This window comes from Corapipo altera, unplaced genomic scaffold (genome assembly GCF_003945725.1).
Source record: "Corapipo altera isolate COAL_440 unplaced genomic scaffold, ASM394572v1 0, whole genome shotgun sequence".
Classification (NCBI taxonomy): domain Eukaryota; kingdom Metazoa; phylum Chordata; class Aves; order Passeriformes; family Pipridae; genus Corapipo; species Corapipo altera.
This window is the reverse complement of record NW_020884872.1, coordinates 37,750,096-37,765,613: the sequence shown is the minus strand read 5'-3', so window position 1 is coordinate 37,765,613 and position 15,518 is coordinate 37,750,096. Positions and strand designations below refer to the sequence as shown.

At 38.1% G+C, this 15,518-nt stretch overlaps 1 protein-coding gene across 3 annotated transcripts; it reads right to left on the bottom strand.

The window, feature by feature from the left end:
- Positions 1 to 2,498: 2,498 nt before the first annotated feature.
- SLC10A2 (solute carrier family 10 member 2) lies at positions 2,499 to 13,513 on the bottom strand. Of its 3 annotated transcripts, none has more exons than XM_027650406.1 (6): positions 13,011 to 13,513; positions 9,834 to 9,952; positions 8,621 to 8,709; positions 6,314 to 6,489; positions 5,564 to 5,721; positions 2,499 to 4,569 (listed from the first exon to the last, which is right to left on the bottom strand). In XM_027650406.1, exons 1-6 carry the CDS (start codon positions 13,430 to 13,432, stop codon positions 4,445 to 4,447), a joined length of 1,089 nt encoding a protein of 362 aa, XP_027506207.1. In that variant the 5' UTR covers positions 13,433 to 13,513; the 3' UTR covers positions 2,499 to 4,444. The 3 variants fall into 3 exon arrangements, with proteins under 3 accessions (XP_027506207.1, XP_027506216.1, XP_027506223.1); XM_027650415.1 differs by having other exon boundaries at positions 5,564 to 5,601; XM_027650422.1 differs by lacking the exons at positions 2,499 to 4,569; positions 5,564 to 5,721 and adding an exon at positions 5,735 to 6,141.
- Positions 13,514 to 15,518: the final 2,005 nt, after the last annotated feature.

Here is a 15,518-nt window from a genome sequence, read left to right as displayed (position 1 = left end):
TTGTCTCCTTCAAGAATTCTTCCTGTCCTCGATCAGGTGTCTGAAGAGTGTAATGGCTTGCTCTCCAGAGCAAAATCTATCTTTTCCTGCTGACACTACTGACTACTTCTTTTCATGGAAGTATAAAGGTTGATACTAGAAACTTACCTTTCAATGGCTAAATTTAATAGAAATTAAATGGAGAGGATAATACCATTCCACAGTACATGTTTATTCATGAAAACACATTAAGGCTCCTTCAAAACTTTCAATTTTCCATATTCTCCAATTCCAGTTTGAAGATTGGCAGATATCCTGGCAAGTTACAGTTATTTTTACATTTAGTATTTTAAGTTCATTTAGTGTTCAGCTTAACTGAGATATTAATGCTCTGGAGCAGAATGAATATTCCTTAGGAGAAAGAAGCAGAGATTTACTTCTGTTGCCCTTCAGTTCTGGTTTGGAAAATCCAATCAGGCTTGCTTAGATACCATTTGATTGTGGGACCATTACCCTATATTTGCTTTAATTCTGGTTGTGAGCAAGCAATACAGTTAATCTGTGGAGAACAGATTCTCGTCAGACACCTAGAAGTGAAAGTCTGTTCCTTTAGAGTTGGGGAATACTGATAACTGTTTTGCATTTGCATTAAGTGTACAGTATGTTAATTGATTGGGCTGCCAAAAAATGAGTTCATTTCTGAGGCTGACAGAAATGATACTGACTGACAGAGAATAACAGTAGGTTTTGAACATCATAACCTGATTAGTTTGAAACAAGAAATTCATTTAATGTAAATTGCAAATCAATTTGCTTGTTAATTCTATTCAAATTGCGCTCTTTTCCAACTAACTTAGCACACTATATGACAGAAACAGTTCTTCCACCTGTCTTTAGGTCAGATGAGAAATTAGTTCTATTACAAGTTATATAATAGAAGATTAGAATCATAATACTGTCCTTTATTTTGCATAGTTTTCATTTTCTCAACTCTAAAACCTATCTTCCTCATTAAAGGAAACAAACTGGTTGCTCAGCAAATTTATGCAGAAAAGAAATGAAGACAAAAAGATGTATTGAATTTCAACTATTTTCTTTACTGTCTGAGACTAAAAATTTATATATTTCATCTAAGACAGGCCATTTAAATTTACTTTTATAAAGACAGGCAATTCTGAGAGAGTAGGCATGATTAACTCTGTGATGGTCTGTCTCCTTCTCTTTGCTGACTAGAGAATACATTTGATATCCAGATTTATGGCTAGAGATTGCCTTGGCAAGTATGATTGTTGTATGTTTGTAGGCCTTGTACTACAGACCTTGGCATGAGTTAGGCTTTCATTCAACTGTAATTTCAACTTCTAGGGTGTGTCTATCCTTAGGCATATTTCAGCTCATTTTGACTGCAACAGCTTGAGAACCAGCATTGCAAAGGCATCTGTATGACTTCTCAGTCTGAAGTGATAAATTCGAGATTACTAGTATGTGTAAGAGTTAATTAGAACAGACATTTTTTAGCCTGAACATCACTGCACGTGCTTTTAAATTTCACAGTCTGTAGTGTCCCATCCATACGTTGTTTCCATGGATAGAAGATTGTTTAATGGGAAGTGGTGACTAAGTGATACTGCCTGCCTTTCAAAGGATTTTCATGCTGATGAGTGTGAGGAGATGACTGAGCAGGTTAAACAAGGCCAGGGTTTTCCTTTTGACAACACCAGGACAACTGCAACTGCAAGGCTGGAGACCACCAGACTTCTTCAGCTGAGAAGCCCATATATCAGCATTTATAGGGCTGATAGCCAAATACACATAACATCTTTCTGGAGACCTCTGGGGAGAGAACACAACTTCCCCAGTAGTCCCTTACACTGCTGTGTCCCTTACACAGCTTCACAAGTGATGATCTGATAATGATGCTGTCCAGACTTCTACAGCTGGAGATTTAGAAGCTGCCCCATCAACATAAGTCCACTTCTCACAATATTAACAAGCCTTGAGATTTTGTTTTGGGTTTGATGTGCTCTAAAGGCATATGTTGGGCAAGACCTTTGAGCTGGCTTTGCTTCGTGTAAAGCTTAGGACATATGACCCTTGATAGATGTAATTGCAATGGCTGCAAAAACCACAGCCTCCATTCTTCATCTGAGACCTTGAGTGCACATCTGCATTAAAAAATGTGTATCAAATATGACATCTGGTGTTCATTTAATCTTCAATGTGTTGCCCAAAGAACTGGTAGATGCCTCATCCATGGAAAGTATTGGCCAGGTTGGACGAGGCTCTGAGCAACCTGATCTAGTTGAAGATGTTTCTGCTTATTGCACAGGGGTTGAACTAGATGACTTTCAAGGTCCCTTCCAAGCCAAACTGTTCTATGATTCTATGATTTTTAAACATATCCATTTCACACATAATCTGAGTTGTTTTTGTTACATCTCAAAGTTATAAACTCTGTCTGTATGTTAGGTTTTTGTCTCAATTCCTTCCACCTTAAATTACTCCAGTGGGCAAAATTATAAATAGTTTCTGACTTTATTCGGTTCAATGTTTATACAGTTGCATTAAATACACACACACACATAATATAAGCAAGACAAAAAATTATTCTTTGATACGTTTCAAAATTTGCCTAAAATATTCACAGAAACATTGAAGTTCAGTATGGAGGAATAATAGCAGCTTGGTGTGTAAGAAAGACATGACCCTAACTAACTTCTGCTGTCCATTTTTTCATCGTTGAAGGATCAAGACAATAGGTTTTTTAGAACAGATGTCACAAACAACAGTTTATCCTTTTCTCAATGAATATACCATTCCACATTTATGATTCCTCCATAACAGTCTTCACCACATTGTTCTGTTTAATCTTTGTTCCATAAAACAAAGTATGCCTTGTTGTGTGCTAAACACCACTAAGTGTTGAACTCCTCCTTGGAGGGTCTGACCATTTGGAACTCCCTCCCAAAAGTAAAGCAGCTTCAGGCCCCCCGGAACTCAGGAACATTTCAAGACCCTTTCCCCCACAGATGGTGGATAGAAATAATTTATTCTTTGTTTAATACTGGGCACATTTCTGCAGCAGTGGAAAACTACACATTGGGAACTTAAACTCCACAGTTTCAGCTTTGTTTGTAAAAAAACCTACCACATTAACTCACAACATTTTGGAAGGTCCACTTGAATATGACAGAAAGGTGGATACTTTCTGTGTGTTGATAGTTGGCTCATTCTTGAATTTTTTGGTCCAACAGACTCTCACTGATTCATATTAAGTTCTCTGGATGTTTTCCTTACATACAAGCTACAGAACTAATGTTACTGAATGTATCCATAAAAAATTACAGCTGCAATTTACTGCACTGTTTCGCTTAGAATTATACTCGTTTTCTCCACACACTTAGGACAGGTTTCTATATGTACTCTTGAAATTTCAGAGACAAATAATATATTTGTATAACCAATTATTTCTATTAGTGACTCATATAAATAAAATCTGAAAGTTATCAACTACATCAGTCTCTACATGTCACAGACATCTGGTAAGTTCAATTTTATTGAGTTCATAAAATAACAAAAATATATAGCTCTTTACAAGCACTGCTGTCTCATGGTTAAGATTGGTGAAAGTAGTCCTGGATGAACCAGGGACAGTTTTATTTGGTTTTCAAATGCCTTCCTTTTAGTGCAAAAGCTGGCAATTTCTTGTACTTCCAGAATCTCTGCTTGCCCTTTTGTATGCAGCTGTCACACTAAAATTTCTCAAGGCTTATGTCCTCACTTTTGTCTCTCTTTTCATGTTTCCAGCACCCAAAAGACCCAGACTGAAGATGCAAAGCTGTTACTTTCTATTACTCTGGGAAAAAAAAAAGAGCCATGAGGTACCTCATACTTACTAAAATTATAGCTTTAGAATAAATTAATGTTCAAGCAATTAATAAGGTGCAATGACTTTAGCCTGCCCACACTGACCTGAATGAAACTTTTATTTCACTATTGGCTTGTTCCAATTTCATCGTTGATTCATATTCAGCCTTATCAGATCTTCCACATCAACTCCTATTGCTGCTCAGGCACTTTCACAGGATTTCTCTTTCTTTAGTGTGAGGGCTGAAACTAGCAGATGGATTTGCAGGACAATGGGCTGGATTTGGCATTACATACATCTGCTTGTTTTTCAGCAATAGCCCACCTTTATTCTGCCTTTCTTTAAATAAGCCAGAATAAAACATTACATATTTTTGGAGAATTAGCTTCAAAACCAGATTCTACAATTGTGGCAGGAACCATGCTCAAAATCAAAGTAGAAATCTTTCTTAAGTTAATAATTTTAAAATCTTACTGCAAAATATCAGCAGAACTTCTTTTGTTAAATATTTCCACAAACCAACAGCATGTGAAAAAAAAGTTTTAAGTAAACCACATATTTAATATCTTTCCAGCTAGTGGGAGCAGAGGTAAGTATCTATTTGGTCTCATTTGATACAAATCCTCCATTTATTTTAGCATTTGTTGTTGAATCCTCTTTTTGCTCTGTTTTCTCGACATCTGTCTTTGTTTTGACATGGTATCTTCTGTAAAGACGGTACCCTGGGAATCAATATATGTTTTGTATTAAATATAGAAATTACAAAAATTGCCTGAAAAAGGTACTGTAGTAACATATAGCCATGCAACATTTTCTTTCCTCATACTGCTGAAACATTCCAACCCATCTACATAGTTTCTTTAAAGTTATGTTTCATTATTTTGTGTCACTCATCACTGGAAAACTATATTTAGAGATTTTAACAGTTTAAATTCTGCATTTGGTGTTTGATTGCTTTGTGTTCCTGTATTGTGCAGTGACTTTTAAAAGTACTGCCAGTCTCCCTTGGAAAGCGTTTGGGCTCTTGGCTGGGCCTGAGGAATTGACCCTTACCTCTACGTGAGTCCTGCTTGGCAGAGCTGGGACAAAGTGCTTCATCTGTCCCCACCCCATTTCCTGACAGAGAGGACGGCTAGTTTGGGAGTGGGAACTTGATAGTCACAGCTGGTTTTATGTGTAACTAACAGGAACAAGGTCCCAACCTTTGTTAGGTTAGTTGTAGGAGCAGCAGTGAAATTCAAGTGTGTGTGGGAGTAAAAAGTGACTTTGCCTCTATTGGAAGATATTTTCTCACATTATTGATGAAACTGGTGCCTGTTCTCTCAACAGCTGGTGGGAAAGAGATTTGTGCATGGTTGTGGGGATGGCCCTGCTGGGCAGTTTTATGCACAGACAGCCTGGATTAGTGGAAGAAGATGCATTTGGCCTTCCTCAGCCACGTGTAACAACAATCCCATGTTCAGTGTTCTCATATGCCCAGCTGTAGGTGGTGGATACCCCCTTCCTTGTGCTAAAAGAAGGGCCTTTCTAATCTTGAACTGAGCCTGGTATCTTCCTGATTATGTACACAACCCTGTAATCATTTGGGTCATAATTTATTGAAGTATTTTGCACTTGATTATTTTTATCCCCTCTTGTTTTCTCCATATGCATGCAAAATTAAACTGATAATCAAAATAATGATAATTATAGTGCTATAATAGAAAGTAACTATACCTCCTAAAATTAGCAGCGCAAACAACAGCTGGAAAATGCTGTAGATGAGTGGGAAAGTAAACATCAGTTCAAGTTGTTCAGGAGTGAATGAGAGCTGTACTATAGTTGAACATAGCTGAGTATTTTGCATGCCTGTTTCCAGAGACACTGTACGACATCTAAAGAAAATAATACAAAGACAGCTGTGAAATAGCAACCTGTGGGTCCTTATGCTTTTTAGTGATCTGGATAAGCAAGAAACATGCAGTAACGGATAACTAAGAAAATTGTACCTTTCAGTTCACACAGTCAACAAAACAGTCCACAAGTCATACAGCTGTTACCACCAGGTCACATATTTCAGCAGTTGTAAAGGACTGTGATCCCCCTTCAAGCCATAAGGGGCACTCACTGTCTCCCTTTCTTGTAATGATGTTCTAAATTGTAGATTGCTGTGTCTTCATAAGAAATTTTACTGCAGTCCCAACCCACTTACAAATCAGTTCTGTTTTGCTTCTTTGCAGTGTAACACAGGGGACAAACAAGGGAAAGACATATGAAGGACTGGAGGAAATCTTAGAATCTGCAATAAACAGAATCTGCAATAAAAGTTTTATCTCCACATACTATTCCAGAAACAGGGTTGGATAATGAATGACTGTAACATAACTAATATTTAGGGAACATTCCTAGCACTGATCAATCATTACATAAAAACTTTTTACACAGCTGAAAAAAGCCCACGGGTCTTCGTCACGGAGAATTCCATACCTGTGCCAAGACAGACCAGCTAGGCGAGCCAACAGAAATCCTAAAGAATAGCCAGCTGCTGGAAATATGGTGCCAATGATCCATAATTTGGGTGTGATAACCCAGGAGCCTTTGTAGAGTATTCCCCCAACCACAGCAATGAGCACAATGAGTACTGCTCCCACAATGGAACCGACCTGTGAAGGGAAAGAGTAAGGACTGCATGAATAGGAGAGCCCAGTGAAATTTAATGGCATGTCACCAAACATGGTGTCAAACATGCCTGTGAGTGTCTCTGAGTCACTGAAACATCTTACTAAACACAAAATCCAATGTTTACAGCAATACAATTCACAGCAGGAAGAGAGATTAGATAGCTGCCATTTTTCCCGAACAAGAGACTTAAGATGTACTTCAAGGTGTGACTACAGATATAGATCAAGGCACAGTTAGTATATTTATCTATAGCAGATACCTGTAAAGCTAGTGTTTTGAAGCTGTGGCTATTGTACTTAGAACTGATATTAAAAATAATTTCACAGGTGTGATGTAAACGAGGAATAGTGCACATATCAGAAAAATTTCCCCAGAGTTGTTGGGAAACCGATAGCCAAACAGGTAGAATAATGCATTTTCCTCCTCACCCTTGGGTAAACACATTCTGGGGCTTTTATTACAGTGTATGCTAACTAGACGCTAGATTGTTAGTTAGTGATAGGAAATTATTTGCCAAGTACAGGAGTAAATCTTTAACGTGGCTGAAAATTCACGCTTGAAAACTGGTTGTGAGGTTGTATAACACTTCTACATAGACCTAATCACTGAAGTTGATCTTATTTCCCGTGGCTGAGTGTACCGATATCTTTACTGCTGCCTGCCAAAAAAAAGTCATAACTCATTCTCTTCTCAGTGAAATGTCTGCTGTTATGGCATATCTTGCCAGGGATCCCAGTGCCAGACTTCTCAGGCTAAGCTTAGGAGAATCTATTTCTCAACTAAAACATGTATTTCCATTTTACTGGTTTCATCAGTCTTTGGCTGAAGCCTTTTTAAGAACGCTGAGTGAACAAGTGCTTTTGTTTGGCTGAGCTATTAACCACGTGCACCTAGGAAGAAGAAACATGATCAGTCCATGACAAGCTCCTCTATTTCACCTGGCACATTGTCTTTGTGCTCTTATCTCAATTTCTCACTATACGAGTCTTAATCTGACAGCTATGGTTCAATCTTCCCTTGGTGCTTCATTGTCCTGCGTAAAGTAAATTGTCAATGGACCATTCTATGGGTTGCTCACCCACTCAGTAAGAAAGAGGATGAAATGGTGCTTTGCCGAGAGATCAAGTAGAGTTTCTTTTCATGTGAGTGCAAGTCCACGTTTTTCCCTTAACTGATTAAACAGAAATAGTACTGTTTTGCAATTAGTTCTCAATAGCATCCAAGTTCATAATAAGTGCATTTAAAAATACAACATGATAAGCTAGCAGTTTAAGAAAAAGAATTGACTAAAGAAGGTATTATTTTTGTTCTGTGCTGCCTGAGCTGATAGAAAAGAAATGATAACAAAAGATAGGTAGAATAACAAATGGACAGAGTAGTTTTCTTTAAGAAAATTTAGATAATATATCTGTTAACTAAGAAGGGTTAAAAGAGGTCAAGGGGCCTCAGCACATTTAGCAACCAAATGTTCAGAATGATTAATTCACTATTACCTTAAATACAACTAAATTATTATTATTATTATTATTATTATTATTTTATTTTGATGAGAACAGCTTTTGCCAAAACCCTTATATTTTTGATGCATATGAAACCATCTTGCAAAGATAGCTGTATTTTGTGAATAAATTTGTATTTTTTTAAGAGTTGGAATATTCTCAATTTATTTTTTTTAATAAAAATTAACTTCCCACTCAAAATTGAACCATAAAAAAATCAACACACTGGTTTAAAAGAATAAAGGTTTTTTGACGCAGAATGGTTTTATTTTTTATTGTTTTGCAGAGAAAAACTTCTTCCAATTGACCTGAATGATTTTCCTTTCAATTTCAGTTTACATTATATACTGAACTCAATTACTAACTAGCCAAAGACAAAAGTAGGCTCTTTAGATAATGATGGTTTCTAATAATCTATGCAACTCATACATGTTTGTGCAGGGTGAAAGCAATATATTTCCACAATGTCTCATTTGTTTTCTGCTGAAAACTTCCTGGTTCTTATAAAGTCAGATACTAATACTATGAATAGCAAAGTACTGCTTCAGTGGTGCCACTGATTCCATATTTTGCCCATAATTGCTTACGCTTCAGCCTTATATACGCCTCTTACCTTAAGTATAATTTTTGCTTTACTAGGCCATTTGTGGTTAACAAATATTCCAAGGGAAACAGGAATTATGAGAGCTAGCAGAGAAATTCCTGTAAAAAAGAAAAGAGAAATTAAGCCCTTGTATGGTGCAGAAGTTCATGACAGGACAGGCATCATGTGGTGTGGCTGGGGATACGGAGCAAGCAAGCTTTCAGAGGATGTTTCTGATATGCACACCCCAGACCACGCATGCACACTCTACCTGCACCTGCCCATTTGCTTTTCTATAGAGTCTGTTATCTTTGGCAGCCTGTTAAAGTAATTGCCATTCTGCCGAGCTACATGCTTATTCACCTGCATCAGAAAGGCAAACAGAAATTTGAGTGTGCTAATCATCACTATCCTGTGATGTGAGTAGCTATATTAACTGTTCATTTTGTCTGCAGGTGTTTCTCTACTGCACCATATCAACAACCGGTTTAGAGCTCCTTTTGTTTTGACCTTGCCCCTCCAGTATTTATTTTGAATGCACAAGCAAAGTATGCGATTTTTTTTTTTCCCAGGAACAATGGGAAATGAAATTGAAGAATATGAAAGTGATTCTGCTGGCTTTTAAGATTAGCACAACATGGAACTGCACTTGATAAGCACTAGGGCCACAGCTTTGCAAATCACTGGAGCATGTATTTCTAAATACCTTAACTATTTTCTCTTTGTAGCTGGATGAGATTTTTGACAGGAAGTCAAATGAAGCCACTCCTGGCAGTGTAGATTGCAGCTTTTCAAAGAGACTCAGTAGTTTTAATCACTTGCTTAATTATCCACGTGTGTTTAAGTATTTTGCCAGATTATGACCTCAGCATTTAGCGCTTTGCAGGATTGTGTCTTAAAGCTGTTACAAACACTTTCATCCAGAAGAAGCAACTATTTCTATATGAATTATTCTATATTCTTATTCCAATATCACACAGGTCTCAAAGTCACTTGGAAAGAAGAACATACACAATCTTGTGATAAATATCTGTACAATATTTATAATTATTTCAAGTCTTGTGGATGATGGGAAGTGATTTCTGGTACCTAATTCCCATGAAGGTTATTAGAAAGTAGGAAGAAAAATATTTTAAAAAATCTGATGTGATATCTTCCTAACTCTGCAGGATGATGGTATAAAGGTAATTGTCATTGGAGGGAGGATAGACAGTCAGAAGGGCAGCTGGTTCACCGGACTCACCAATGCTATCATAGGGGAGTACAATTGCATCAGAATCAGTCCACATCTTGGTGTAAATAAAGAGGCAAAGTGGCATCATTCCCATTGCAAGCAGTGTGGAGCAAGTTGTCATACTGATGCTGCAAAGAAATTGGTTACAGTGACAGTTCATCTCATGCTAGCCCATAGTCTTTCTCATTTTCTTATTACCACCTCACACCTTACGAATGATTGGGTAAGGATTGCTGCTGGCTGCAGTCAATTTATCCTGTATATCAGACTAGAAAGAAGACAAATGAAAGGAATGGCTTCTGCTGAAAAGAAAGGAGCATGAAATATCAAGGTGTTCTACAGCCACAGAACCATAATTTTGGTACAAATGAATCAGTCAGATAGGTGGTCAGTGGGAAGGTCTGTTGGCAAGTCTGTCTGTATGCTGCCTGTCTGACTGGTTTCTGAGAGGATGGCAAGCTGCACAGGGGTAGAGATGAACACCAAATGGAGCTTTCCATTACACCAACAGTTCTAGAGTGTTCAAATTTCACTCTGAATTCAAGAGCATAAAAAAATATTTCATTGTCTAGGATGTTTGATGCAATAAAATTCCCTTTTCTGGCTTGTTTTGCTGTAGGCCAAAGAATAGGTGCTGAGAACTGCTCAGCAAAGCTTAGCAAAGTATTGTTTCTTCCTTTATGCAAAGATATTTCTATTTTCTGAAACACCTTGTACAAAAATATGCATTCTGCTACAGAATGAAGAAAGAGGAAAAGGCAAGACATCCAAACTAAGGAGGAAACTGTCACAATCTGAAAAGAATGGATAAAAATTATGCCTGCAAATCACTTTTCTGGTATAAAAATACTGAGAGAGGGTTCTAGTTAAGAGCCTTTGGAAGCTTCCTTCTGAGACTCACTTCTGGTTTTTCTTTTGTGCTGCTTGTCCTCAGAAAAGGGACTATTGACCCTGACCCACAACTGAGCAGATCCAGGGAAATATAGAACAATTAATACAGAAAACACAGGAATATTTTTATTAATTTTGGTTCCTGTCACTCTCTTCTTTAGAGTAATTGAAAAGGATTTTGCAGAAACCTCTGGCAAGACAGCTCTTACAAAAATTTCTTACAGAGAAAAAGAGTCATGGTCTACAATTCGGGTCTGATGAAGCCCCAAATGGATAAAAAATCTTATTTTTCCTACCTCTCTATTTTCTGCATCTTTATACTATCCCTGAATGTACATCTTTCTCCAAAGTCTGGATATCCTCTAACCCCAGTCCCTGTGCTCACAGAAGCAGTTGTTTTTGTGAAATATCAAAATATGTTTCTATGGGAAGCATTAGAGGATATCAACTGCTTGTGAGCTACTAAAAAAGGTATGAAACATCATACTTCACTTCACTGTGATTGTAATACCAATTATAAAACTAATTCCTGCTCTAAGTTCTGGTCTATTTGCACAGTGATGTTTTGAAGTAGGATGTAGACAGTGGTCATGGATTTGAATGTGTAAACATAAAATATTACCAGTTAAAAACAAAACCTTGTCTGATATGATGGGTAGGCTTTCTGTAATACTGTAGTGGTTCCAGAAACCAGCCACACTACTTCTAGTGCTATTCTATAGAGAACAGAAGATGCTTAGGTTGACAATCTGCTTACCTCTTATACCCTCTGGTCCCTGAAACTTTGTCACAAAGGTACTGACCAAAAGGCTTTGACTTCTTAAGATAAAGGTTTTTACCTGAAGAATAACCTTTTAAAGGCATTTCCAATTTACTTCACCTTCTGCCAGCATTATGGGATAGAAACCCTACTCATATTTATAGCATTATCAATTTGGATTTTTACCACAGATTTTAGTGGTGCAGCTCTGAACAATACTGAGCTGAGAAAGCATAGTTTAGCTCACTGTATTCGTCTGAGGAGAGACTGGAACAGAATTTCAGACTTGTACTGGATATCTTTCCATCTGTGGTTCATTAGGCCTGTATTAATTGAAATTAAGTGTCTTACAGATTCTTAATATCATAGGTCTTTCCTCTACAGTGAGGAAGCTGATGATTAGCAGAGCTGACCTCATACATAATTTGAAAGCTGGTATTACATTAACACCTGTATGTGACAGAAAAGTTCACTATTTTCAAAGGATGGAAAAATGTCGTATTAAAGCTACAAACATTAACATTCTTAGCCTATTTGCTCTAGCTCCACATCTTTCTTACTTCTATTATTTTTTCCATTTCTAGTTCAGACTGGCATATGATAAATGGGATGAATGTTCCAATTTATGTTACTCTGTGGGAAAGAGAGAAATGATTATGTTTATTTTAGAGAAAAGTAATCGGGATATAAAAATAACAAGATGGCTCATTTTTAAAGGTTCTTAGAGTTAATGAACCCCCCATGGAATTTGCATCAAGAGTAGGGCTAATTCTCCTGTGTGTTTGGTGTCCTAGGCCAGATTAGGTGCCTTACATATCTGCTTCCGAGTTCAGAGCACCCTGTCATTCAGATCGTCACACTTTGCCACAAAGGAGTTTTTTCATTGCCCCCAGTACGCGGGATTGCCTTATGTAGTGGCTTTTAGCCTGTAAAATATTCCCTTAGTTTGAAGACTTTGCATAAAGTTCAAGGAGCAGATAGAATTATTACAAGTGGTATTCATTTGTATTACTTCCCAAAGAGAAAATCAATGCCTGTCTTTTCATTGTATAGAACACAAAAGGAGGAATAATATTTTTCCACAAGTGCTCTTTTTCTAAGAACAATTGCATAGCCACTATTTTGTACAGAGGATTCTTATAATAAATTCTATGTTATTAATATTGTTTTTTCACTTGGAAGAAAAATAATAGTTCTAACTTGGGCAAAGTTTTCATAATCTAGTCTTAGCCGTCTCCATAAAGGATATTTGCTGCAGGATCTGAAGTTTTACAATATAGACATTTTCTAATGTACACAATTCTGTTGTGATGTGTTCTGCATGAATTCCCAATGAACAAATATTCCCAAGGATATTTGTTATTCTGCTTTTATTTACTGCTATTACAGTAACTAAGCATCTTTACAAGAAGAACTTCCAAAATGCATGTGCCAGGAGGCTAAGAAAAAATTCAGACAGGTGAGACAGTCCTTTTCAAGACAGACTTTACAATGTAAGGAGCCACATGAAGTACTTAGAGAATGGCTGCTCTTACCTTAGGTCCATGTCTCCATCCACCCAGTAGGCGATGACATTGGAGGCTGTGCCTCCTGGACAGCATCCCATGATCAGCACCACGACAGCTTGAATAGGAAGGATGTTAAAGGCCAAAGATAGTAAGAAGGCTGTGAGAGGCATAATTCCAAACTGGCAAAGGAAACCCACAAAAATACCCCAGGGTCTTTTTATGTGGTGCAAGAAATTCTTAAGTACCACATTGCAGCCCATGGAGAACATCACCAAAGCCAGCATAATTGTTAGAACAGTACTTAAAACTACGCTCAAAGTTTCATTAAAAGTATCTTCTGGTAATACACAAGATGTCCCATCACAAATAGTAGCATTTTCTGGACAAGTTGTGAAGTTTTCTGCCAAAGAGCTACCATTAAATAACTGGGAAAGAAGGTATGTCTGCATTTCGAAGTACAGAACTACTCAGTACATTGACAGTAAACTTTCAAGACTGTGTAAATGGTTGTTTGTCAGAGAGTCTTTTTAAACGATCAAGGAAGCAATAAAGTGCAATACATGCTTGAACACTTATTGTTCTGGAAGGGTTTGGCACAGTGCTGATTCATAGAGTTATAAAAGTTGCACTTGCTTGGTATGATGACAATTAATCATTTATTCATATGATAATGAGGAATCTCACATCAAGAGAATAGCTGTGTTAATATTTAAGAGCGTAAAGGAGGTTTGTGGTGTTGCTGAGCTTATGAAATGAGAATCACAGGAGGATGAGAAAGTTCAGACTTCATTCCTTGAATTTCTTGCATGTCTTTAGGAGAGCTGTTCATGCATGCAATGTCACTGACATTACAGGGGTCTGTAGGGTGAGTGACCAAGACATAAGAAACCATGAGTAGAAGTCTTAAGATATGATTTGAAGCTGCAATTCTTGCTAACGGATGCAAAATTCACCAGGACACACAGACTCATTTGAGTGAGGTGGAATCTTCATTTCTGGTAGCATGAAGATTTACAGTCCTCCTGGGACCTGTTACCAGGTGCAGCTTGCACAGCCACACTTTGCTCCAGCTTGAAATGGAAGTGGTGGAGAGCGAGAGGAGGAGTGTGGGGTGGCGACAGCAGAGGAGGAAGGAGACATATTCTCTGAGCCAAGCATGGGGAGTGGAGAGCAGGGCACTGGGGCTGGCATGTTGTTGTGGAGCCATGGTACTCAGCCAAAGTCAAACACGTGCCACAACCTGTTTGGCATCCGCGGTGGGGGTGTGTGAATTGACACAGACAGGCAGCCGGAACAACCACAACACCATGAGTGAAACACAAAGAGTAAATTTATTTCATTACCTCTCTAACTGGAGGATCCCACAGCAACACCTGGACACATAAGAGGGAATGCAACACCATCAGGCTCAGTCCATCCTGGTGGGCCACAGGTCTGCTGTTTGCACCCATTTATCAAGGGCCCATACACCCGTAATTTACCACCATGCTGTGATCTCCCTTATGTTTTTTATGATCTCTGAACTTTGATCTCTCTCCCAAAACAAGGAGCTCAAGCACGTCTGTGAGAGTGCCTCCAAGTTTCTGTAAACACCTGTTATCTCTACACAGAGATTCTACTTCACAAAACCGACCGAGGATAAACAGCAGTAGGCATAATATATATGACATTACCCACACTGATATTTTTCAGACTTCAACATTCCCAGCTGCATGGTCACTTGAGTAAATCTACCGTCCTCTTCACCATTCTTTCACTTTTAACCCTTCCCTCCCAACAGGGGGTGATGGTACAGATCCCCTTCTGTGCCCACTGTGGTGAGACAGGTTTCTTGTGCCCCAAGGCTCAGAAGGCATGAGAGGCTGAGGTCGGGCAGCTTCCCCGTGATCCCTTTCAGATTTTACAGCTCTGGGATGGGCACAGGACATGCAGTAGGGTATGGTTAATACCGTCTTTCTGTGTGGGTCCAGAAGAAATTTGTGGCATCATTGGTGTATTTGCTTCCTGCTATGTGTCCCAATTCTCTCTGTCCTGACTTAATTCACATTTTTCTCTCTTGTGTGATGTCCTGTGGAAAAAAATCATGTACCAGTCTCGAGTTTTCAAAAGCTATCAAAGGTTTACCCTTCAGGTTTACTTCAAAATTTGAAATGTTTTCAAGGGAAGAATTTTGATTATTCTTTGCCTGTGCCCAAACTTTGTGGCAGAAGTATCTTCAAGTGTAGATCTTAGACTAAAATCAAATTTGAAACATAAAGTACAATTGATGCCCCCCAATCATCCTTATTTTTTTTTATTTTATTTATTTAATACAGAGGTTTTTTTTACGGGAGTAACATGCTATGCCATAATTATTTTCAGCAAGCAACACTCTCATGGGAAGCTTCAGCACTTTTTGCCTAACCTCAGTGTTCAAAATGATAGATGTTGCTAATTTTTTTCGCCTTAAATTGTCAGCTGTTGAGGGGGAGCTGACTGCATCAGAAAGGATTTCCCAGCGTGCTCAGATGGCACCTGTTTCTTTACAAAGGGGTC

Bases quoted from the DNA above. Each gene is read 5' to 3' on its own strand.
- SLC10A2 (XM_027650406.1), bottom strand. From the start codon at position 13,432: ATGCAGACATACCTTCTTTCCCAGTTATTTAATGGTAGCTCTTTGGCA. The intron at 6,490-8,620 runs GTAAGAGGCGTA...TTCCCTTCACAG, and splicing joins AAGCAAAAATTATACTTAAG to GTCGGTTCCATTGTGGGAGC. The intron at 5,722-6,313 runs GTATGGAATTCT...TATTTTCTTTAG, and splicing joins GCTGGTCTGTCTTGGCACAG to ATGTCGTACAGTGTCTCTGG.